The following is a 27,013-nucleotide window of genomic DNA, read 5'->3' as shown; positions in this document are numbered from 1 at the left end:
GATCAAATTAAAATATTTACACTTACCTGAGAGAATTGGTTTGTTAGTTCATGGAGAGAAGACTCTAGAAAGGTCATATTGGATAGGCAAAATTTGTTAAAAACGTTTTTCCCTAGAGTTGTCCAAGAGAAGACGTAATGAGCAGTATAATCTGGATAGCTCTCACACAGTTCTTTTCGTATGTCTTCTGAAGTTGAATTTTGCTCTAACAGCTAAAAATATGTGTGAGAAGAGTGAAATAATAACGTTAATAAATATAGATATAAAATAGTCTTCTCTTCAAGGAAACTGACTTGCCTTCACAATAGCCATTTTAAGGTCCCACATTATAGCTACTATTAAAGTAACACTAAAATACATTTGGTTTATTTATGAAAAGCTACAAGAAAATGTATGACTGTGGTTATTCTTGTCATTGTTATGTTTTAAATGATTCATACATGATTTGTTTAATTGAACTAATTTCCTGTCTCCAACCAGAGAAACTAAATGCACCAGATCTCTTCTGACAAAAATCTTCAGACTTAAAAACCGTAGTTTTTCCTGGGCATTTAGCAGCAAACTTGGGTGTCCTAACTGTGACCCTTCATCGGGAAACTGGCTGCAATCTCTGGACTTCCAGAAAGGAGGATCTTTGACATCCAAGACGCACAGTGTTTTTTTAGAGAAGCGGACCAACATGGCTTATGTTTCATTTATAAAGCAAATAGTTTATTTAGAAATTATACATATGAAGAAAAAAAGAAAATATGTATATGAAAACACATAAAAGTATATAATTAACAACAGCAATAATTGAAAAGCATTTTCTTAATGGAATCCTAAATCCTCCATATACTTCTCAGGACAGACCAGTCACAGACACAGCACTAATTTCAGGTATAGTAGTGATCACATTCACCATTTTAAGTTGTTTAGGTATTTACAGAGCCAATTATAGTTAGTTATAACATTTAATGGGTCCTTTCTAACAATTAATTCTTATAACCCTGTGAGGTGAGGGCCAATTAACTTTATCTTCGCCTTTAATATTATGTCACAAAAGCTACACTCCGCCATCCCATGATGCAACTTCTCAGTGAATGGAAAAAGACAGGATCCACTTATTCTAGGATATACTATAAGTGCCAAGCCTTCCAGTCATTCATCCATATCTCTTTCTTAATATTACACATAAACTCACTCTAAAATGATTTCTCCACTCATTTTTGCAAGGGTTGCAAAAAGCAGTAAAGAGAAAGAAAGAGGAATCAGAGAGATTGCTGACACAGGCATCAATATGTCATCCTAATTTTTACAACCCTTCCCTGCTCCAACTACTCCAAAAATATGTATCTATACATAGAAAATTCATTTTTGACTTATCTCCACTGGATATATGACTCTGTGCTGCTTCACAAAATTCTGAAATTTTATTCCGTATGAGAAAGAGAACTTGGGAGTTTCAATACAATGAAGTAGTATTTTTGATAATAGTGTTGTTACTCTAGATATTAAAGTATTTAACTGATTCAGTGAAGACTTTGTGCTTCTAGGAACTAATATGGAAGAAACAGAATGGAATAAAGTAACTTCCTCCCATATACATACTGGTCAGATTTAGGGAGCCTTTAAATTGGAATTAACTGAGCATATTGGGGCCTTCCTATGCCAAACAGGGAGATTTAGGTATCTCAAATATTATTCTTGTTAGAACCAGACTTTCAACATCTAGACTAAATTGAATGGGAAAGTCTTATATTTCAGCCAGCGCTGGCAGAATTGCCTTGATGGGTAATAATGCCTTTCTTGGAATCACTTTTTGCATTATCCTTTGGCTTATTTACATAAACGTGTTTACTGAGATGCCTCACTTATACAGAATGTTAATTCAAAGGTAACTAACAGAGTCATACTAAGCTGCAGAGGTTATGATCACTGGAATATGAATAGAAGTCAAATCTATGTCCTATAGCCTATGTTCCATCCAGATGGAAGAAATGTCTACTACATAAAACATGAATGCATTATTTAAAATGCCTATGTGCGCATGTGTGCATGACAGACAAAGAGAGACAGTGAGTGAAAGAGAGAGAAGTCTATTAGCAAATGTTGAAAAATAATCTCTTTTAATTTCTGAAGAGCACATAAAGCAAAGGTCAGCCAAATAAATGTAGGAATCTGGCTGAATGAAAGACAATAAGGAAAAGTAGGGACTGTGTTCAACTGAAGGGAAACCATTCTGCCCAAAGGCATTCAAACTTAATTTCCTAATATCCCTACACACACACACATACACACACAGCTCACGGGCTGCCAGTTTATGCCACTGATAGAAATTATTACCTTTTTTTTTTTTTTTTGTAATCTGGAATCTGAAAATAAGAAGGATCTATAAGTAAGCTCTCCAAACCATGCTAAAGAGAAGGATTTTACTACTTTGGGGAGATACTTTCCATAGCTCAAATTTTCCAAAGGCATTATCAGTATGGATGAGGCAGCCAAGTGTAGTATTAGAGCTTCGTCTGCTGTCATATGTCTTTTTTTCTTCTGTTTCAGAAAATTAGAAGATTATATATAATGCTACCTTATTTCTTACTAGAGGAAAATCTTAAGTTTGATTAAGGCACTTAATAGGGAAATAAATAAAAGCCCAAGACCTTATTGAATTCAGAACGTCTGAGAATTAAGCTTTTTGATGAAAGAGCTCCTGACAAAAGAATCCTCCTGCGATATTACTCCAAATGGGGGGGAGAGGGGTGTCCAAATCTCTTCCTGTTTGGGAGATGCTTGTATTAACCTCAGAGGCATTTGTTCAACTGCTAGTTATTATCAGTCCATTACAAAACTGAGTGAAATTACCTTTTCCAAACTAAGGATCCGGGCAAGGACTTGACTACCATTGAAAGTATCTATTCCAGTACTTTCCAAAACAGAGCTCAGACTGGGAAATACTGGGGCTGTAAACAGAAGAAAGAACAGATTAGCATTCTAAACAGATACACAAAAATGGGCAGATTCATGTAAGAATCCATAAATATCACTTGTGCCCTGACATCCCCTACAGCAAGAATGTACTCAAGTATGCAACTTCCTTGAAAGTTTTGTGCTGGCAAAATGGCAAATTCCATCATTATTTCTCTTCACATAAAACTGTGATGGTTTTGGTCTGCTCTTGGGTTTTTTCCAATCACTTTAGATGTCATTTGCTTTCATTCCAGTTTATGTCATTAAACTTCATCACCAATATTACTGCCTAATAAAGTGAATCATTTCTGTGCAGGCCTAGAGGATTCGAGGTGCTTTTACCAGCTCTACAGATCCATCATATCTAACATCTGTTCAAAGGATCTGCCAATGCACATCTGGTAATAATGGTTTTCTTTTTAATTATTCAATTGGGAGGCTGAAATCTGCTTAAGATCATAAATTCTTTCCTCCCCAAAGTGTATTCTGAAAGATATTTCAGATCAAATAAATTGGATGAGGCAATTAGTCCAAACTGCAGTATACTCTAATTAAGTAATTCTCAAAGTAGCCTCATCTAGCACTATTTATGACGTGGCAGGGTGTTCTGGGTTAGGAGCATTAGCTAGAAGATTATGTTCATACCTATAGCATGGATGGTCACTAAGCCAGTATGTTACCTTTCGTGAATTTTGCCCAGAGATACTTTGTTACATTCACAGCAAAGAATCTTCAGTATTCAAAGATACGGTGATCTATCATCAGGAGGGCCTAGGTTATGTTACAGTGCCTGTGGGGCTGAGAATTTACCAGCCGATTCCTCTGGATCAGGCAATGCATGTGTGAGATGAGTGGCCAGGGTAGAAACCTAATCTGTGGCTACTGAGCAAAGCAAAGCCTACTGGACCACAACACTATGATCTTATTTCTACTGTGCTTTAAGCTTCTCAGCCAAATACCCTCAGATCATTCACAACAGAACATTAGTTCCTCAGAACCACTCACTACTGTATTTCTATTACATTAACACAGGACCTTTGTCATCTGGTCCATCAACTTGTACTGGAATGTTATTTGATGTCATGGTTTCTTGTTTGTTTGTTTTTAGTTGCCTACAGTTCACATACAATGTTCCACTAGCTTTAGGTGTACAACATAGCGATTCAACTTCTCAACTTCTTTCTCTGTTACGCTATGCTCACCACAAGTGTAGCTATCATCTGTCACCATAAAACCCTGTTACAATATCATTGATTTTATTCCCTATTCCCTATTCTGTGACCTTTATTTCTATGACTTATTTATTTCATAAATGGAAGCTTCTCCCACATCCCTTCATCTATGTTGCCTGTCCCCCACCTCCTTCCCTCTGGCAACCATCAGTTTGTTTTCTGTATTTATACTCCTAATTCTTGTTTATTTATTCTTTTTTTTTTTTAAGATTCCACTTATGAATGAAATCATATGGTATTTGTCTCTCTCAATCTGGCTTATTTCACTTAGCATAATACCCTCTAGGTCCATCCCTGTTGTTGCAAAGGGCAAGAGCTCATCCTTTTTTTAAAGTGGCACAGTATTCCAGTGTGTGTACATCTGTGTGTGTGTACCACATTTTTATCCATTTATCTATCAGTGAACACTTACACTTAGGCTGCTCCCATGTCTTGACTATTGTAAATAATGCTGCAGTAAACACAGCAGTGCATATATCTTTTCAAATTAGTATTTCATTTTATTTGAGTAAATATCCAGTAGCAGAAATACTGGATCACGCAGTATTCCTATTTCTAATTTCTTGAGGAAACGCCATACTGTTTTCCACAGTGGCTACACCAACTTACAAAATATTACAGAATCTTATATATCCCATGGCATTTTTTAACAGTACTTCTTTTTCTCCACAGCACCAATCACATTGCAAACACAGAGAAATTTTTGTTTCATTCCCTAATATCCCCAGGACATAGGTCTAAGCTTACACGATAGCAGGCATCCAATAAGTATTTGTCAAATGAATGTAAAACTGTCCTGCTGTTTTGAGAGTTTATTCCCAATTTATGGCTTCTAGTGAGTGTCTCATGATCATCTGCAACAGAATTATTTGGTATAAGGCTCAGACAGCTCAGCCAGAAGGTTTTCTGCACACTAAAGTGTGAAGGCTCCTGACCTAGCTGTAAAGGAAGCACACAGTCCCACTGAGAGACTGGGATACTGAGCATTGAGGGGGAGGAACAGTGGAAAGAATCCCAGCTTGGCTGTTGCTCTAGAATCAGGGCTGATGGATAAGCCTAGACAGGGCATGTAACTTTGCTGGGCCTCAGATTCCTCCTTTGTAAAATGAAAAGTTTGGGCAAATCTCTGAGATTTCATCCAGTAACTTTTTTTCTCTTTTTAAAATTGAAGTACAATTAACATACAGTGCTGTATTAGTTTCAGGTATGCAACATGGCCATTCGACAATTCTATACATGGCTCAGTGCTCATCAAGATGAGTGACCCCCTTCATCTATTTCACCCCTCCCGCCCCACTCACCTCCCCTCTGGCAACAACCAGTTGTATTCAAGAGCCTGTTTTTCAGTTTCACTTTCTCCCTTGTTTGTTCATTTGTTTTGTTTTTTTTTTTTCCTTCAATTCCAAATAAGAGTGGAATCATACAGTATGTGTCCTTCTCTGACTTACTTCACTTAATGTTATACCCCTTAGGTCCATCTGTAGTGTTGCAAATGGTAATTTCCTTTTATTGCTGGGCTTTCTAACCATCCCAGCATCATCTAATCGCAGACGGCCAGAGTCCCTAGCCAATTCTGGCAAAGTGTGCAATTCTCAACATCATATTTAGTACCATCTAAGCTTTGCTCCTAGAAAGTATTTTAGTTAAGAACTTCATTTCCAATTATCCTCAAGAACTTACGTAATTGCACTGCCACACTCAGGCAACCTTAAGAAACATTTAGATCTCTTGGGAATATTCTAGGCCTTCCATCTCTGTTTGAAAAGTTAAAAGCATAACCCTTTCAAAGATTAGACCTTGCTGGCTGTTCCAAGAGGCCCCCTCTAAACTCAACAGAAGAGAATAGCTTACCCGGTGATGTGTGCCTTCTTTCTGGAACTTTGGTGCTCTGGAGTGATAAATTGCTGTCCTTCTCCAGGTTGGATGACTTTCTCAGAATTTCACTAGTGAAGAAAAAGCAAGAACTCTACAACTTCACCCACATTAATTTCAGTTAGTTACAGCAGCGTATCATTTGGCAGATTCCAGGGCTCTCCAAGGACTTTCAAATTTTTAATCTACTTTCTAGGATTATAATGCAAGAACTCACCTAACCATACACCAATGAATATGCAGGATCTCCTACAAGGTAAATTTTTATTCAGAGAAAATGGCCTAGATGAGGTTTAAAATAGTTATTTTTACTTTAATCTTATAAAAAGGAAATTATTTTTAAAAGACATTAGAGCTAAATATTGAAAGTAATCATGAGATTATAGATACATGTGCATACATATGTACATATATATGTGCATATATATATATCCATATATATCTTTTTTTTTCCTTTTAAAAAGAGGATGGATCACAAACAGATAAGAGTCCAAAGATGCTTCAGGGACTGAAACAAAGGTATGCTTATTTGTCAACCTTGAAAGAAAAATAAGTTTTATATATTAAATTATAGATGGCATTTTGAAGACTATCAAAACTGAATACTTGTAAGATATATTCAAGGAAAAAAGGAAAGAAAACATTTTTTTTGAGTATCTAGTCCTTGCCAAGTTCTGTGGCTGTTGTCATTACAGGTGGCACCAGGTGTTAAAGGCATGTATAACAAAGTTAGGTAGATCCTTTATTGTACTGAATGTATCACTGTGGTAATAATAGCACTGTGGTGCCAGAAATCCCCACACATTGTGATCATACCAGCTTTTGCAAGAAAACATTACAGGACCTTTAGTAACCTACTTTATAAAAATTCACTGCCTGTTTAGTTGATTATCAAAATAGAGATAATCATATTTTCTTGAAAACCTGATATACCTAAAGTGCGTGCCTAAAATAAATGTATGTATTTCAAGAATGCAATCAGTTCAGATGCCTGGATGTGAATACTTTTTGGAATTACTAAAAATTGGTGAATTTGGTGTAGTTGTATATAAAAAAGTTACTTAAGATATGTAAGGATGGATATAAAAATATACGAGTGAAAAAGCAAGAAGTTCTATTTACTGCTGTGGTTCAATTTAACCTCCTTTTTAGAAGTAAGATCTGAATCATGGTTCCAGGGTACTTTGTGATTTATAATTGGGATTTTTTTTTTTTTAGTTTGTCCTCTTAGTAAAAATGATAAGAAGAGGTGATATTTGTTTCCATTCCCTAGTGTTTTTCCAATATTCTCTATAAAATGCACTGGTTGCTCCAAAAGTTCTGCATTCTTAATGTATATTTGAATTATTCATGACCATGACTGTATTCCCCTAAATCTTTTTACATTCCTTATGCTGACTATTTGGATGGGAAAACTGTTCAGATAAAAATAAGAACTGACCTGTACATTTTCCCTTTTCTCAACAGAAGTTTTAGAAAGTTTGAGAAAGTCTTGGGTTCACTTTTCTTTTTCTCAACATTTTTTTTTTTAGTTAGGCTTGAAATACTGTAAGAAAGTCTACTGAATATCAACACATTTTGAAAATAAAGGGGAAAAGTGCCTTCATAAAAATTTTAAGGAATATGGACAGCACCAAAAACCAAAGGGAGAATGACAAAGATCAACATGAGTAACAAGGAGCAAGAGAAAATAGAGACTGAATAATAAATGGGAGTGGGAGAGAAAAATAGAAGAAGTGATAGGAAACTAAGAAAATGTTAAGTTTAGAGAAGCAAAAGCTGCATCTACTAGACAGAGACATCTTGCCCATCTTCCCACATTCAGAGAAGCACCCTAAAACTACTCCTTCAAAAATTCTTTAAAGACCAAAGAAAGACAAAGTCCTCCCTTTCCCAGCAAGCCACTGGCTCAGCAGGTTTCAATCCGCTCAACAGTAAAATGGCTGCTTCCAGACAAGCCACTATAGAGGCCTCTCTTCTAACAGGAACTGTCCTTGACCAGCAAGTACCCATGGTGACATGATCACCCACGCATACATGTAACAGGAGTGGGGAGGTGATACCTCTCCTTGGATGTGGCCTGGCTGTGCCTTTTTGTTGGGGTGAGAAATCAGGATATCAAGTGGGCTTTGCTGTTCAACTGCCTACAAGTTCTCCAGTTTTTTTTTTGCATTTACAAAATGTGATGTGACGGCATGTGTCCACTGCCACTGCACAGCAAAAACCATTGTCTTAAAGCTCTTAAAATGGAAACCACAAAATAAATGTACAAGACAGCACTGTGGGTAAAAAGATGAATTAAGGTTATATATTGAAACAGTTTACCCCCACTCCAAGCAAAGTTAATTAATTCTTTTAAGTCCCTATGAAATTACTAATGCAGGGCAGGAAGATGGCCAGTACTACTGAGTTAATGGTAATCTCTGAACTTTCTCATTAGCACAACACTTATAGACAGAGAACTATATACTTCTTGGAATGATAGGTGAGAAACAGTACTTTTTCTGTGATTTCAGACAATTTAAGCACTCAGTACCTACTTATTTCATAACGATTTTTTAGTGCATTATGTTTGTGTACCTATTCCTACCACTTCCCCACTTCAGGAAGTGACATCTTTGGAAGTAGGCACCATGTGTCATTCATCTTCTTATTCCAAACACCTATGGTGTTAGACCCTAAGATCAGATGGCTGATTAAATAAAAAGAGACAGTAATCCTGGGGTGAGGCAGAAAGTGCCTTCCAGTTAGAAAACACCTCTGGAATCCCCGCGCTGCCACTTCCTAAAACACCTCAGTCATTGTCTTCCTCATCTGCAAATTCGGAATGATCTACCTTGCCAGAGTTGTGAGTACTACACAGGATGTGCTTATCCAGTGTCTGTCTGGGCCTTGTCACTACAGGCACTTACCGATGTTAACTGTCAAAAAATGATAGCACACAGACAGCCTACAGGATGGAGCCGAAGTCCCATTCTTATGCATCTATGCTCCAGATATAATCTCTCTGGAATACTAGAAACCTCGAGATCTCTGGACGCCAAGGGAATGTACCCTTATTATTCACAGACCTGGAGCTGTTAAGTGTTGGCTAGTGAGGTAGGACAAGGCAAAGCATCTTACCCAGGGTTCTGTAATCCCTTCTTCATTTTATTATTTATTTATAAGTTTACTTATAAAAGGAGTTTTTCATTTGTAGTGGTGATCAGTTTTCCCCTTTTTAAGCTGTAAAATTCTTTAGAAAAGACTGTAGTGTACTGCACTGACAGAAGGGAGGATGCCTAGCACGTGGCAAGCATTGAATACTAGATAATAAGGAGTATCATTTGGAAGAACAGATAGCTAAGGAAGCATATTTTTAAATAGCTTAGCTTGCCCTCCATTGTTGCATATCTGTTTCTCCAAAGGTCCTTTAAGAGTAAATACCCAGGAATGGCACGGCAGATTATACATTATATAATGTGTAATCATGCACTGTACCTACCATATTCATTGATTAACTAGCCAACATTTATTAAATTCCCACTATATATAACATAATGGAATAATCAAATATGGAGTTGAGATTATAATACACTAAAAATAATAGCTAAGTAAGGACATGCAGAGGGGACAATGAGAACACATGACAGGAGCTCCTAAATCACAGATTTAATTTGTGCTTATAGAGCAAGAGTCTAGAATTACAACCCTAATTCAAAGCTCTTGCTACCTTGAACATTTTCCTAACCTTTTCACTAGACGAGTGGTTCTCAACTGGTGGCAATTTTGGACCCTGTCCCAGCAGACATTTGGCAATGACTGGAGACATATTTTTTGATTGTTAGAACTGGAGGGTGGTGGTGCTCCTGTCACCTACGTGCTAAAGAACAGGGATGCTGCTGACTATCCTACGATGCACAGCACAACAAAGAATTATCCGGCCCCAAGTAGCAACAGTGCTGACGCTGAGAAACCCTGCAAAAGGCTATTACAGATAAGTGAATTTATTCTGTGATGACTCATTCCCCATTCCCACTCCCTAGGACAGAATCAGGAAGCTTAAAAATCCTATTCAAGGAGGGCATATGACGTAATGAGCACTGGGCATTATATAAGACCAATGAATCACAGACCAGTATCTCTGAAACCAGTAATATATGTTAGTTAACTGAATTAAAATAAAAAATGTTTTCAGAAAAATCCTTCTAATTTCCTAGAGGTTGCTTGGATGAGAAATAATGAAAAAAAAAAAAAATCCTAAACCCTACTCGAGAACTTCAAAAGCTCTGAGGAAGTCTCAGAGAATCTATCTAATACTGGATATTTCTGGGAAGAATATTAAAGCAATTGTAAATACTTAGAACCCCCCCTGAATTCAGCACACAAGCTCACATGAGACCAGAAAAATCCAACCCTCTAGGTAGGACAAGAAAGCTTGAATTAAATTTCCAAGTGGCCCATGGGATTAGTTGACTACCTTTTATGGGACCCAGTCATTTGTACAGTACCATGGAGATGTCTAAGGGATTCTCCTGTACGATGCTGAAAAAGTAGATTCTGCCTCAGTGGCATTTATAGGTCCCTCTTTTGGAATGGAATTCAATAAAAGAAATAGCTCAGATTCAAATGTTACATTTAAGATACTGGAAGGGAAACTAGGCCCAGAGTAGATTTTACGTCTTCTCAGACATGTCTACCAACAGTAACATTTGCGAAATGTCACATTTATAGATATCATTATAATGGTAGAATTTATGCACTCATACTGTATGTCTCTCTATTTCCTGTGAGTGGGAAAGATTACCTGTGTAGGTGGTATCCATGTGTGCCATGGTAAATTTTGTCTATAAAAAGAATTGCTTTTAGGGAAGACACATATGGCAAGTCCTAGAAAGAAAATTCTGACATTCTTTTTTGCCTCTAAGGGTTAGTTAAACATTTTATATTTTTTTCCCCTTTTTCCCCAGAATAATCACACAGTGACACCTGGAAAGAAGATGTGAGATGTGCTCTAGGCCAGTTCTGATCCCAGCTTCAGACGACATTCACCACTGACTTTTAGCTACAAATAAGGGCAATGAATGCCACTGAGGCTCCCCTAACTGATTTGATGCAGCTGTCCTTCCTGGCTACCCTCAAGCAGATGTCATTCACAGGAAAATCTTAATTTTTTTTCGTTGTTTTCTTCTATTTCATCCTAATGTTCATTCTCCCAGGGTCATCAATGCTTCAGAGATGATCCCTGCCTGCCCATGTTCAAAATACACGTCTTTTCTAGGTGGCCCACCAGTCAATCCAAAAATCTTTATCAGTTAAGATGTTGAGATTTAAAAATGTCTTAATATGTTCCTCTATCCTAGGATATCTTTAATATTCTTAGGAGGGACTCTGGAGATGTATATCTGAACTAATACATTTCTAAACGTTTTTAAAGTTACTATGATGGACAGATGAGGCAATGTCTCGGGGGCCAGATGTGTATCAGAAACAAACAGAATATGGGGGAGATGCTATCACAGTCTCTTTCAGGTGATACTACACAAAGGATGTTCTACTAGTCCTGAAACAGGCTGATTAATCTGGCAACACTACTAGCACAACAGTTATAATTTTTTCTATCACTATTTGCCTATTCCTTCAAGCTACCCAAGAGCCTCTATTTATTTCTCTTTCATTAAACTCTGGGATTCTTCCTCTGTGGCCTATCTCAAACACAGCTTCATCTAGTCTGGGATCCACCACCCTCTCTGTCCTTAATGATCACATCCTTAAAGGCCTCTGGAGAACTCTCCTGACATCGCCCCACCCAAACCCCTCTCCTTTCCAATAACATATTCGCCCCCTTTGTTGTCTTAAGTTCTGGGCAGAGTGAGACCTAAACAAACACTCATCACATTTACCATGTTATATGGTAACTCACCTGCTTACCTGTCTGTCTCTTTCTCCCACTTGACTGTAGGTTTGTATAGAGCACAGGACATGCCTTTTTCATCTTCGTACCTGCCCTGACTCACAGTCTCCAGCACACAGTACACATTCAATACATTCTTACACAGTGAATTAACAATTTCGTCTACATGGCAGTTAACATTTCCTCCCACTTTGCTTTTTGATAGATTAAACTTTAACCCTTTATTTTTCCATGACTAAATGATTCTAAAATGGTTACTAAATGGTTATAAATTACTCTGAAGTTAATACAGTATGTGACTTATACGTCCCCTGTCATCCATACAGTCAAACGAGGACACACATCTACTCTACTTCCATTTACCTTATATTCCCAGTGCTATCTTTAGGTCAATTTCTCCAGTACTAAACAAAAACCTTGGCATTTTAAAATTATCCCTGGGGGCACCTGGGTGGCTCAGTCAGTTAAGCATCCAACTCTTGATTTTAGGTTGGGTCATGATCTCAGGGTTGGGAGATCGAGGCCCACATCGGGCTCCATGCTCAGTGCCAAGTCTCCTTGTCCCTCTCCCCGTGCTCCTCCCTGCACTTGCACTTTTTCTCTCTCAAAAAATTAAATAATCTTAAAAAAAACAATAAATTATTTTTGAATAATTTTACTCAATTATTGAATAACGTTAGGTTAACTCTATTAGAAGTTCCATCTAAGCCAATAGGAGCAGAGCTATGAGTTTGGAAACCACAGGTCATGATGTGTTGTCGGCATGACAGACAGAGCAAATCCACGGAGGCAATTCTCCCACGGGATTCTCAGGAATGCTGAAGCACTTCTCCAAATAATGACCCTGTGCGCTCTGGAGGATGATGTTCACTGTTCACCAGCTGTGTGAACGATGGCACAGCCAGGGGCTCCCACTGTTCCTATAGATTCTTCGAGGCAGTGCAGAGGGAGGAAGGACCTCAGGGTAAGTCCTGTGATGTTGGACCATCAGTTGTACAAATGAGCAAGAAAACCCATCAATGTAATGTTTCTTTTTCCAGACAGCTAGTTAGAGTTGTTGCTGAGTATTTCAAGCACCTCATCCTGAAGCTAATGCCTAAAGAAGTACGCATTTAATAACAGAAGGTTGGTGCCGACGCAAAAACATCAAAACCCTAGGCGACTAGCCAGCATGTAGAGGCAGCGGCGTGATCACGTCTTTAAGAAGAGCAGTCTATTAAGATAAACATGGCAGGCCTCTTTTGATGAGGCCAAAGATGGCATTTTCTTCCCTGCACTTACAAAGCAGAAAAAGAAGACAGTTTTGTTTCTTAATGAAGCTCTGCTGGTGAATCTTCCTTTACCAAAGGGAAGCAATTTAGTGGAACCGCTTACCCAGTAGCCATGCCCCAGTTTCACCGCATGGCCGTATAAACCATAAAAGTTAATAGCATGGTGGGAAATATCATTAATGCAATTTTATTGTTGTACATAATTTTCTAAATTAAGTTCCAATTACTTGGTAGTTCAGAGAAAATACTGAATACACAGCAGTATACAGTTTGGGCTAGACAAACTACCTAGGGGTTAGAATAAAACAAAAAAGGGCACATGGTCATCTGCCTAGAGAATCATCAACAGAGGATAATATAAAGCTGGACTTTAATTCTAGTCCCAAAACTAACTCAGTGACTCATCTTAGGGAGTGTGATTCTCTATGATGTCACACAGAAAAGTACTCCTTTTGGGGAAGGTACATTTATAGTCTTAGATATTGATAACAATTTCCCTCATAGTAACTTGGTTCTTCATGCAAAAAAAGAAAGAAAGAAAGAAAGAAAGAAAGAAAGAAAGAAAGAAAGAAAGAAAGAAAGAAAGAAAGAGAAAAAAGAAAGAAAGCTGACAGCCCCAGGTAGAGCTGCAACCCAATTTGTTAATAAGGGACATTAATATTTCCTATGTCTGTCCAACCCCTTCGTGAAGATCTACCTGATTACTCCACCTGAGAGCTGTCTCTGCTTTAAATATGGAAGGTGTCTTCCTTTAGCACCTTCTGAACCTCTTAGTGCTCTCTTTCCCATTACAGTGACTGCTTTAATATCTTCTCTTCCTTATTAGAACATAGGCAGAGATGACGCCTAATTCACCACTCACATGGGGACACACAGACCATCTATGAATTAACTGAACAACCAAGATGTCATGCTTCCGTCTCAGCTCTACTCTGATTACATAAGAGGGCATAGGCTCTCATTAGCTTTTGGTTCCCTTGCAGAGGTAATGCAGGTATTGGTTGAGGTAATGCTTGCATACACTTACAAGATGTTGGTTTCATACATAATATATTCAAGTCATCTCCCTGCTTAACACCTTCCGATGGCTTCTCATTATACTAAAAATAAAATGCAAATCCCTTCCCTTTTCCTGCTTTCTCTGTCTCCTGTGTTTCTGTTCGACATATTCCCCACCCCTCATATCATATCTCACTATGTTTCAGCAACCTTAGACAACTTTCTGTTCCCTTAAATGGTCAGGTTTATCACCCACCATCTGAGGATTATTTGTTGCTGCTCTGCCTGAACACTGTCTTCATATGCTGTTGCTGGTCTCTTCCCAGCCTTTCTGGTCTCTACCCAAATGCCACCTGCTAGCAGAGGCCATCCTTTGCCACCCTACTGACTTCCTACCTTTCAACATCTAGCCCATAACCTGCTTTCTTCTTTTTCTAGCACAATTGTTATTATCAGTAAATAGGCTCTTTATTTCATTGCTTATTTTTTTGCTTGCTTTCCATTAGAATGCAAGTAACGAAGGAGCAGAGGATTTGTCCGATTCAAATCTGTGTCATGGTACCTAGAATGGTACCTAGTACATAGAAACGTCTCAGTCATTATTTCTTAAATAAATTAATAAATGAATGAAGGAACATCAGAATGTTTTAAGGATTCAGACTCACTAACTTATTGAAACAATAAAAACAAGGTGAATTAGCAACTCCACAATTGTTTTCTGAGCCACTGCCCATGACAATTTTTGATATGTTTATATTTTATGCTAAACAGCTTGCAGATGCTCTCTCTCAAAGTATCACCCACATTATTTGATGACGAAAATCATAATGATATTAATAGAGAAATGGTGTTAAATGTCAAGGAAGTTAAATTACAATTTTGGAAGCAAGTATCTCTGATTAGAGATTAATGTAATCTTTCCTTGAGAAACACTTAAAAAAAAAAAATCTCTAACCAGAATTATCTCATGGTCGACTCAGATAAGAATACTGTTTTCAGTTCTACAGATAGGCAGGTTCCTGAGAGTCTCTTAGGTAATGGTCTAGATTATCTTTATTCTTCAGCTGCCTCTCACACCAAGAAATAGGACACATTAACCTCATTTAAAGGTTGTTATTTATTAAGTATACTTTCAATTTTATTACTTTGAATTCTAGAATTTTATTTATTCCTTTATTTTTTGAAGATTTTATTTACTCATTTGAGAGAGAGACAGAGACAGCGTGAGTGGGCAAGGAGCAGAGAGAGAAGGAAAGGGACAGGCTGACTCCCCACTGAGTGTAGAGCCAGATAGGGCGTTTGATCCAAGGACCCCAAGATCACAACCCAAGCAGAAGTCAGACCCTTAACTAAGCCACCCTGGAACCCCAATTTCTAAAACTTAAATTTCCTTATTTATATCTCCTGGATTTCCATTACATCAAGAAGTACCACATAGAGTAATATAAGTAAGTCATGCTTCCAGAAGATAACGCTCCTAATATTGCCCTACATCTGAAGCTTGCGATCAAGCTTAGGACAATGTATCACTGACAATTTGAGGTGGAATAGAGAATCTCTGAGGGAGGTTACAGAGGAATGCCTTGGCCACCCAACTTAAAAGCAAAGTTTGGTCGGGGTGCCTGGGTGGCTCAGTGGGTTAAAGTCTCTGCTTTCAGCTCAGGTCATGATCCCAGGGTCCTGGCATCGGGCTCTCTGCTCAGCAGGGAGCCTGCTTCCTCCTCTCTCTCTCTGCCTGCCTCTCTGCCTACTTGTGATCTCTGTCTGTCAAATAAATAAAATCTTAAAAAAAAAAAAAAAAGCAAAGTTTGGGTAATCCATCCAAAATAGATTATGTTATATCCCACATAAACATGGTAATTTCAGTGTGCATCCAACTTGTTCGTTCATTCGAATGAACAACTCGTTCATTCATTTAGATCACCACATTTGCAGATATAGAAAATAAAGTCATATATCTAACCCAGGAGGGCTTCCTGAATCTCTCATAAGTAAACAAATTCTGATCTCTCAAAACAACACACTTGGGAAGAGCCCTTACCTGTCCTTCAACAGCGCATCATCAATTCCTTTCCTACGAAGCAGATCTTTTGGCCCATAGGGCGTGTCTTTGCATTTAGAGTCTGTGTCACAGAGTAGGGTTTGCAGGAACGGGAAGAAGCCGGTACTAGGAAGGTTTCGAGGTGCAAGGTAACCTGAAATTAAAAAACAAAACACAAAAATTACATCACTATGGCATTTGCCTTGGATGGGAAGGAAGTGTAGTAACTCTGTTTTGTGAAATTACCTTCTGGATTAGGACTGTCTGGGTCCACTAATATATCAAAAGATGTAAAAATGACTGCTGCCTTACTAATTTCTTCTCCTGAAATTAGCTGCAAGAATGTCTGCTAGAGTGTTTTAAAAATAAATCACTGTATAACCATATGATAAAACACAATGCAGCTATTAAAAATACCAAGTAATACAGAAAATATTTATAATACCTTGCCAATTAAAATGAGATCAGAAAACAGCATGACCAGAAAAGTTATAATCTTTTAAAAATATGTGAATATATGTGTATTTAAAAGCCTGGAACAGGGGTGCCGGGGTGGTTCAGTCAGTTAAGTGTCTGCCTTTGGCTTTGTTCACAATCTCAGGGTCCTGGGATGGAGCCCTACATCAGGCTCCTTGCTCAGTGGGGAGCCTGCTTCCTCCTCTCTTCCCTGCTCATGTTCTCTCTTACCATCTCTCTCTCTCTCAGAATAAAACAAAACAAACCAAAAAACCTGGAGGGAATTCCTTGGAGATATATTTCTTTTCTTTTTTTTCCCCCCTTGGAGATATATTTCACTTTATTTTTTTTTAACTATATAGTAACTACTTTTCCCCACGATGTACATGTCTTCTTTTGTTATCAAAGTCATTATAAATGCAGCTAGTCTTCCAGATACCAGGAAATATTTTTGGTCTCCTCAAAATTCAATATAACATTAATAGGATTAATTATCCCAGTCACACAATATTTTTTCCCACTTAAAAACCAGTAATAATGGAATAAATAAATTCTCCAAATTAAGATCACAGAAAACAAAAACTTCAAGAGTAAAAGGTTTTGTAAGCCTCACTGCAACATTTGCTTTGTAAAATATGCTGGCATATACATGTCAAGAAACAGGCAAACTGTAAAGCACAAACCTTCTTGCAATTAGGTCTAATAATAAAATATTAGGTTCCTCTTTGTGGGAGAATATGGAGACAATGAACTTTTTTAAAAAGGCAGGTTTAGACACTGTAAGAGTAATTCCACACCGAAAACTGAAAAGCAAAATCTTAACTTCCTCATGAATCTGTCAAAAAAGATGTCCATACAAGTCTGTTTTCATTGTAACAAGAAAGAGGAAAGGTTAAACAACAAGAAAATACTAAGAGCAACAAGGTTATATATGCATTAATATATAAGCAGAGAGAGTAACAGGTAGAAATTTGATCTAAGTAACTTAAATACAGCTCTACCTACAGAAAAATTGGAAATAAAGGAGAAAGGGTAATAAGAAAGTTGGCCAGAAGTAAAGAGGGAAAAAAAGGAGAGAGGTTGGAAGATGTCTACTGTTGACTCTGAAAATGGAGGAAGGAGCCAAAAAAGACCAGGAAAGCAGGCAACCTCTAGATGCTAGAAAAGGTAAGGACACAAATCCTCCTAGAGCCTCCGGAAGAAATGTAGCCCTGCTGATACCCTAACTTTTAACCCATTAAGACTAAATCTTGGACTTCTCATCTCCAGAAGTATAAAATAATAAGTTGATGGGTTTTTTTTAAATTGAAGGATAGCTGACATATAGTACTAAATTAGATTCGGGTATACAACATAGCGATTAGACATTTATATACATTATGAAATGATCACCACAATAAGTCCAGTCACCATCTGTCACCATACAAAGTTGTTGCAATATTGTTGACTATATTCCATACATTGTACTTTACATCCCATGACAGACATTTTATAACTGGAAGTTTGTACCCCTTAATCCCCTTCACCGATTTTACCCATCCCCCAACCCCACTTCCAGTTAAATGGTGGTGTTTGTAAGCTACTAAGTTTGTGGTAATTTGTTAGAGCAGCCATAGGAAACTAATACATGAAATAAGACTGGTATGAATTAAAATTTTTGAAATTCAGAAGAAATTGGAAAAACCTTAAATCCACCAAACTATCCACAACTACCTTCTAAGTTGCACCCCTTTCTGACACCAGAAAGACCAGCGAGTCTCCTAACATTTAACCCAGTGAAAACTTCACTGGGAAGTGGACCTTCACTGTTTTCACTGTAGTACAACTCCCTGAATGAGCTGGAAAGAGCAGTCAAATTGCCCGTTAACCTTTCACATCACCCCTCTATCAAAATTCTGCCACAGTAGACTGTATACAGCAAGACCTTTAAATTCTGCATGGAAATTTCACCACTAATGGTGATCTACCCTACCACACACCCCAACGGTAGCCGCTCTCCCAGAGTGTGGGTCTGCAAATGCTCTCATTCCTGTCTGACCTCAAACACACGCAGGGGGTCCTTTGAATGAAAAGCAGATAGCAGGAGAACGGAAGTGGATGACCCCTTTGCTGTAGGCCCTTTATTGCGGTGATGGAACGGCTGAGCCAGGCAGTGCTGATAACAACAGCTCATGGGAAGTCGTAACACAACAGGAAGAAAAGGGGAAAAAAGGGAAAAGACATCATGGGAAGAAGATCTGAAAGGAGGTGGCACATGACATCCGATTTTAGTTTCTCTGGCATTGATTACAAATCAGTTATTAGAGAGGCATTTGGAAGCGTTTAAATCCACAGGATTCCTCACTGTTATTACTACAGCTATGCCTACTTTATAAGAAAATTCATTGCAGAGTTGCTTTAAAAACTTTTTTAAAGTACCGACAATGTTCAAAGTACAGACAGTTCATGCTTCACACGGATTTTCTGACAAGTGATATTTAACCTGTTCATGCAAACGAGGAATTGGCTTGGGTGTGTGCATTTATAGTAAACACAGTGCCAGGCACAGCATGGACTGCCTGTGTGATTTATTTTACCATCACCTTTTAACTAAGGACCATGCACTCATTAAGAAAAGGAAAACTGTTGCAATAACAATCACTGATTTACTAAGCGTCCACCTACTCACTGTAACATGGAAGGCATGTGACATGCATTTATGTCACATCCTTCTTTGATATCCGTAATACAGTTTCTCATACATAGCAACTTTCTACATCATCTGGAGATTCTCTAAAACTAACAAGTCAGAATTAAATATAATTCAACTTTATTTAGTGGTTTTCTTTTGCGGAAAAATGGATTTCTCCCCCCTGCCTTCTGCCTGTCTCAGTTATGTGTGTGCCAGGAAGTAACCACTCAGAGCAATGGTGGAATCAAACCATCACAGGTTTTAAAGAGCTGCTGATTTTAAGTTGAACTCATTCTATTCTGAAGGTGTCTCTGGCACTTTCAGGTTCCAAAATCATGTTTCTCTTTATATCCGTAAATGCTAGGATGCAGGAAAAAAGAGAAACATTTCTCTATCCCTCACAGGACTTCCGTGCAGCAAGCACTGAGCATGCAAATTAGAGCTAAAAACTGGTTGCCCACATTCACAGCCAGAGCATAGATTTAAGGACGAAGGTAGAGGAAGATCGTAACTATGCAAACCCACAGCACTACGTGTAAGTAGAAAGAAAAACAGATCTTGGGGGCTTGGGATGGAGGCTAATGCAAGATAAATTCCTTGGTATCATGATTCCCAAAGGTCTTATACTCAGGACAACATTTATGACTATCTCCAGGAGAAAGAGAATCGAAGAACTTGCAATTCCACGGGGAAAGTGGCACCAGAAGACTCTGGCATATCCTGAAAGTGAGGAGGGTGAGTAATAAGCAAGAACCCAATTCACCTGTGGTTTAGTTTCTGAGGGGCTCCATGCAGAGGCAGTGAAGTAGTCTGAGCAACCTCCCATGGGTGGGGAGAGGTTATTCTCATAAAAGGGACACAATCAACATGACCTACATAATGTAACACTGACAGATTCCAACATTATTTCAGGGAGTTGAATCAAACCAAACTATAAAGCACTTTTAGGAATAACCCACCAATTAGCTAAGCTTTTAACTAAATCAGATTCGGTTTTCATGTTTTAAGAATGAAACCGGTGTTATAAAAAGATTCAGCTTAAGAATTAAAAAAATACTCTGTAAAGAATTGGGATATCAACCTACACATCTATGTTAACCTAAAAGGGGGATCAGGTTTGGTTTTCCTTTCCCTTTTTTCACAAAATTCCTTATTCAGACAGTATTTGTGTGACATAATACAACGGTTAGAGTACTTGTCCTCAAAGCACAGGTCCTAGACCAATAGCATCAGCACCACCTGGGAACTTACTAGAAATAAAAATTTGAGATCCCACCCCAGATCTACTTAATCAGAAACTCTGGGGAAGGGGATTAGAAATCTTTATTTTAACATACCCTCCAGGTAATTCTGATGCACACTAAAGTTTGCCAACAACAGGATTAGACCACAAACTTTTGCAGGGGAGTCAGTAAATCTTTATTAGCTGTGAGACTCAACTGTACCCATCACATTACTAAACTCCGTCAACGTAGTATGAAAGCAGCCGTAGACAGTGTGCCTATTAATGGGCCTGACTATATTCCAATAAAACTTGATTTACAAAAAAGGCAACAGGCTAGCTTTGGCCTACAGGCTCTAGTTTGCTGACCCGTGGGGGGAACGACCTCTTGTATTTGTCCCTCTCCCTCTCCTATCTTGCTCACTTCTTATTTTCATATCTTCCCCATCCTTCTTTTTCTCTTCCTTCATCTATTTTACTTAATATCCCTTAATATCCCCTTTCCTCTATTTTCCAATCTTCTGTTCTTTCCTTTCCACTGACCATCCCCCTCTTTTGGCTCAATTTCCAATTCTTTTTTCTCTTTCTTCTGCTATTCCCTTCACCAACTCCCATACCTCTTTACTCACTGGTACAGCCAAGAATGCACATTTCCCCCCAAATCTTCCTTTACTTCTTTCCCTTTTTCACCTCCACAGGAGGATTTTTCCCCCTTCCATAATAAATTCAGGAGCATGCTGCTCTTTGGCACGATCCAAATGTTTTCTATTTACTGTATTATTAAAGAAAGAAATGCCACAGACTTTTTAATCACGAAGTTGCTTCCATTTGACATCATTAGGCTGAGGAAGCATTCTGTAGGTACCTTGGTGACCTTTGTAGATATTATAATAATGACAGATATTGGAGAACTTCCACTGTGTTTCTTTGTGTTTTCCTCAAAGCTGGTCAGAACCCAACCTAGATGATATTTTGTGTTTCCAGGTAAAAGGAATTTGGTCTTTGCCCCAGTAAAGAAATGAATGATGTGCCTTGGAAGGAAATTCTGACTTTTTAAAAATATGAAGTTATTCATTTGGGGTAGTATAGTTTTCTTAACTTTTTAGATAAAGGGTCACATTAGCAGAATATGTTATCAGACCTTCTGATTGATTAAATGGTAAGTCTCCTCATGAAACACCACAAGAATTTCTCATTATGACAAGAGTACAAAATGAGACAAGTGTATCTAGAAAATCACCTATAAACAAATAACCAGATAAGAGTAAAGAAAATATGAGAAAGGAAATGAATCTCAGAAGGATATTTGTAATAATCTATTAAAGTAAATCTTTTTATTCTTCTTACAGTTTTTCAGCAAATTTCATTCTCAGTAACATCTTTAAAGATATAATTAAGAATATAAATGACATAAACCTAGCCTTTTAAATTATTACATGAAGTTGTATCAGGAAGACTGTCCTTGTTCTTCACAGGCCCTTTCCATTTGGAGGAGAGAACTGACACCTGAAGGGAGGTGTCCTGTTTCTTCACTCATCACTAGCTAAACTCAAATACATTAGTGCTTCCTGATTCTAATTCCTCTGAACGTGGGCTTGCTTTTCTTTCTTTCTTCCTTTCTTTTTTCTTCTTCTTTTTTTTTAAATCTTTGCAGCCCAGAGAGACTTTAGCCTAGGATTTAATACTGATATGACTTTGAATCTTCAGGTAAAGTCATGAGCTCAATAAAATTGCACTTCTTGAGAGACTAGATAAAGAATAAGCTACTCAAAAGAATGAAAAACCCTTACATAGTACCGAACACAATGCTTGGCACAGTGCCAGCAATTATTAACTATATGAATGAATGAATGAACAAATCCCTGAAGGTCACAGGAAGACTGCATGATTTAGGATTTTAACATAATATCCACCTTTATCTTTATTATTTATAGCAAATTTTATCCCATATTACCATAAGTTCAATAGCTAACAATGGATACAGTAAGTTCAACTGATAGTAAGTACAATGGGTAATACTGCATTATATTTATGTGCCTTGTAAGAATGGGTAAATCAATACTGATAAAACCAGTAGTACTTATTATAGGCCATTTAGGTCTCAGTTTCTTTGAAAATATAATGAGTACACACTGACATCGATAATATCAACCACAGAAATTACTGTCCACAGAGAGAATCCCTCAATCCCCTATCTGTTCAGTGAATATTTACCAAACAGACACTGTGTATCTGGTCCTGAGGAAGGTGCTAAGTAAGGGTCATCCTTCAATTTTTTTAAAATAAGAAATATTTCATTTAAACATTAAAAAATGTATTTCTAGGTTATGCGTGTGTGTGTGAGAGAGAAAGACACACAGAGAGAACACCTATTTTCAAAGCTCATCACGCTTTCATTATATAAGATGCATATAGAAGTCAATTGTTTTCCTAAATTGTCAGAAATATTATGTACACAAGTAGTGTATGTTCGAAAATAAATGGCAAAACATTGGTAAGAAAAAAAAGTCCTGTTTTTTGAAGAATTAAACAATGACCATTTCATATAAGCCCTAAGACCATCCTATAGGATAGGCAGGGCAATGGTGATGCCCATTTTGTAGACAACCTCAAAGAGATCAAGCAACTTGCTCAAAGTCACATGAAAAGTTAAGTGTCACAGATGGATCCAGAACTACGTGATACACGACAATAATGCAAACAACATTCTGTTCAGCTACATTTTCATATGCCGTGGAGTGAGCAGACTGAGAATTTGAAAAACAGGTACCATTCTGGTTTTGATGCTGATTCACTAAATCATCAGGGGTCAATTAACCTCCCCATGTCTCTATTTCCACATCCACCAAGTGGAGGATAATGGGCCTTGCCACCTCACGGAGCACAAGGAAGATGAATCAGGTAACTTGTGTAAGACACTGGGAAGACTGGAGAGGGAAGGCCTCGTGGAATCCGGAGTTCCCACTGCTCATCAGACTGCTGTTGCATCATGTATGTCATTTACCACGCAGTGAGCAGGGCTGTGCTGCTCCACCTGGGCTCCCATCCCTGTGCCTTGAACCAATGACTGGTTAGGAGTATTGTTAGGAGTGTTTCTCTCCCTAGTAATTCATAATATGTACCTGTACCACCTGCTACAGTGCTTCAATTACTGCGTGCATGGGTGTGGCACCATGATACATTCTTCCTAATTCTCCCCAGGCAAGTCTTGCTCCATCATCAGGTGCTTTTCCCAGGTCAAGTCCTTTGGCAAAAAAGTAGACTGTTCCTGGCAGTGAGAGCTGCGGCAAGATGCTTAGTCCTATAAGCAGTGCGGAAGAAGGCCCTATACTCAAAAGGCTGGTGTCTCTCTGTGCTGCAAAGACCCAAAACAGACCCTGGGTCATCTAAGATGGTGTCTCACATACTGGGATCTTCCCCACATTCCTCAGACTTGGCTCCAAGTATAGTAACCAACAGGTTTTGGTGTTTTGTTTGTTTGTTTTTTAGATTTTATTTATTTATTTGACAGACAGAGTTCACAAGTAGGCAGAGAAGCAGGCACAGAGAGAGGAGGAAGCAGGCTCCCTGCTGAGCAGACAGCCTGATGTGGGGCTCAATCCCAGGACCCTGGGATCATGACCTGAGCCAAAGGCAGAGGCTTTAACCCACTGAGCCACCCAGGCGCCCCACCAACAGGTTTTTAAATGGAAGTTTCCTGGGGAAGATAATTTGGGGACTCTGGCTACAAAATTGCAGGTGTTGGGGCACCTGGGTGGCTCAGTGGGTTACCTCTGCCTTTGGCTCAGGTCATGATCCCAGGGTTCTGGGATCGAGCCCTGCATCGTGCTCTCTGCTCAATGGGGAGCCTGTATCCCTCCTTCTCTCTGCCTGCCTCTCTGCCTGCTTGTGATCCCTGTCTGTCAAATAAATAAATAACATCTTTTTTTAAAAAATTCAAAATTGCAGGTGCTACAGGAGGTGCGAAAAGATTCTTGCCCTTCTGATACATTTGGTGTATTACTATCATTATTTTTTAGGATAAAGGGATGAGGCAGTTTAGACTAAGGACATTGCTATCTCTTCGGATGTTGCCTCTTTGATCCTGAAGTGCACACTTGAGCTGATGGTCAGCCCAAAGGGCTCCATAACCCATCTTCCTTAGTTTCCAGAAGAGATGTGCCTCCTTCCCTTCTGAAGATTAAGGGGACCCTGTTGGGCGATGGGTTCCAAAGATCATGGCTTGATTTATTTAAATTGTAAACAAAATGATGTGATTCAGGGGTAGGAGACATAATTATAAAACACACATGCCAGATAATAAACTCCCACATGGAGTGAATCTGGAGTTTAAAAAGACTCACTAATACCATTAAGGACATTTGCCCTTGGCGAGGAATCTTGAGTTCTATGGCTCTTCTTAGGCAAGTGGGGTCCAACTGTTTTCTCAAAACTAGCAGTAACCAACTGAAGCTTGTCTTTCAGTAACAAAGATTCACAATTGCATTTCTAAAAATCTTCCTTGCCGGGGCGCCTGGATGGCTCAGTGGGTTAAAGCCTCTGCCTTCTGCTCAGGTCATGATCCCAGGGTCCTGGGATTGAGCCCCGCATCGGGCTCTCTGCTCAGCGGGGAGCCTGCTTCCTCCTCTCTCTCTCTGCCTGCCTCTCTGCCTACTTGTGATCTCTGTCTCTCAAATAAATAAATAAAATCTTTAAAAAAAAAAAAAAATCTTCCTTGCCATGGCCATCTGCAAACAGAATCTTGGCAACTGTTTTATTTCCTTCCAAATCCGACGTTCAAAGAAAAACGAACCCTAGATTCTTCTTCCATTGTAGAACATTCCTCCTATAAAACTTAGTCTTTTAATTCTTCCTAGATACGGCTAACCAGGAAAGTGCTCCACAGCCGTTGGGCAGGGCTGACCCGAAGCTGGATCCACACTGGTGTCTGGCTGGGCTGACAGCTAACACTGAGAGCCACTGCGCTGCACCCCATCAGCCACAGACTCCCCTGAAAACTGCCCCATTCCACAGGTCCAGGGACATCTGTTAGCACTGAGTAAAGGGTGGAGATACTTGCCCCCGTGCTACCACATTCCTCCGGAGTTGTCAGGGAAGGGCTGCGCCAATTATTACCCACAGGAATAGTGCTCAGCTGTCGGGGAGTGAACTCACAAAACCTGCAGGGGTAGGGGCAGACAAACTGAAGGTCTGATTCTTCTCCTACCAGGGTGGTGGTCTCCAGTGTGATGTTGCCGTTGGGGGAGTAGGGGGTGGGGCAGCATAAGCATTTCCATAAACCAGGCTCTGGAGCCAAATGGGTTTAGGAAACGAAGCTCTATCTTCTGTTCTGGGAAAGCCAGAATACATTTGCATATTAAAGATTCTGAGAAGTTTTTCAGTAAAAAACCTGAATACCTTTAGTTAATTCCACATTTCCACAAATGTGAGCACAGAATATTAATTCTGTTTCTTTTTTTTTCTTTTTCTTCCTGTTTTTATTTAAGATTCCTGGGAATGAATATTCCATGGGGTGTACTTTGGAAGACAGTGCCTTTACCTATGATCTCACATATTCCCGACTGAAAAGGAATCTGGAACTGGGCTTTTTTTTTTTTTTTTTTTTTTTGCCCCCAGGAAGGAACTTTTAACATAAGGAAATATCTTGGCTTTCAGTCCTGATGTACTAGAACTTACTTGTAAACTGCCACCTCCCAACTCACTAACTTGGCTTAAATACAGTAATTCAAGAAGCACCTTACTGTTCACTTGTGAAAATCTGTTAAAACCAGGCATCACTATTTGTGGAAGTCCTTCAGCAAAACTTGTCTAAGACATTGCTTGGGGAAGGGAATTTCATTCCAGAAGGATTTGGGAAAGCTTACAAAAGTACACACTCTATAATGGGAAAAAAATAAGGTAATGAAGAAATCAGAATGAGAGCAAACAAGTATAGGAAAGAATAAAGCCAATACAATAAGTGCCAAAGGTATGTGCGTTATTAAAAGTTGGCTGCAAATCTGAATCTGGGTGTCCTAAGGAACTACAGAAACAATCATCTAGCGTGGCCCCAGATAAAACAGCATTAAATAAACGTATCAGGGGAGGTACAGCTTTTCTCTTATACTGAGAGAAATCATACCTTTTAGGCACCAAAAACTTCAATGGGTCTTAGTGTATTTGCTTCCACCCAGAAAAGAAGCACCACTGAAAGTGACTCACCATCCTAGTGACCCACTGCTAATGGGTCCTGTCCCGAAGTTGTTTGGGAGTTTGCCAGAAAAATGTCTCCTTCAACTTGTTTCCCAAGTATTTGTCTTTCTGGTGTCTGGACTAAGTTATGAGTCATTGTCAGGAGCTACATACTGGCAGAAATTTTAGGAATTACTCTAGTGAGTGAAGCAGGAGGCAGGAGCAAGAGTTAAAAAAGC

The 27,013-nt window shown here is 38.7% G+C and overlaps 1 protein-coding gene across 1 annotated transcript in view; it reads right to left on the bottom strand.

The window, feature by feature from the left end:
* Positions 1 to 27,013, bottom strand: part of ABCA12 (ATP binding cassette subfamily A member 12) — a 175,685-nt gene that overhangs the window by 105,602 nt on the left and 43,070 nt on the right. Inside the window, exons 3-6 of the mRNA XM_032859864.1 lie at positions 16,255 to 16,408; positions 6,030 to 6,121; positions 2,842 to 2,939; positions 27 to 212 (exon numbers count right to left, since the gene is read on the bottom strand). Coding sequence (XP_032715755.1) covers positions 27 to 212; positions 2,842 to 2,939; positions 6,030 to 6,121; positions 16,255 to 16,408 — 530 coding nt within the window. The remainder of the gene's footprint in view (positions 1 to 26; positions 213 to 2,841; positions 2,940 to 6,029; positions 6,122 to 16,254; positions 16,409 to 27,013) is intronic.

This window comes from Lontra canadensis, unplaced genomic scaffold (assembly GCF_010015895.1).
Source record: "Lontra canadensis isolate GAN:19392208 unplaced genomic scaffold, GSC_riverotter_1.0 scaffold18, whole genome shotgun sequence".
NCBI classification, from domain to species: Eukaryota; Metazoa; Chordata; class Mammalia; order Carnivora; family Mustelidae; genus Lontra; species Lontra canadensis.
Note: the sequence above shows the minus strand (reverse complement) of the source record. Positions and strands in the feature narration are given on the sequence as shown.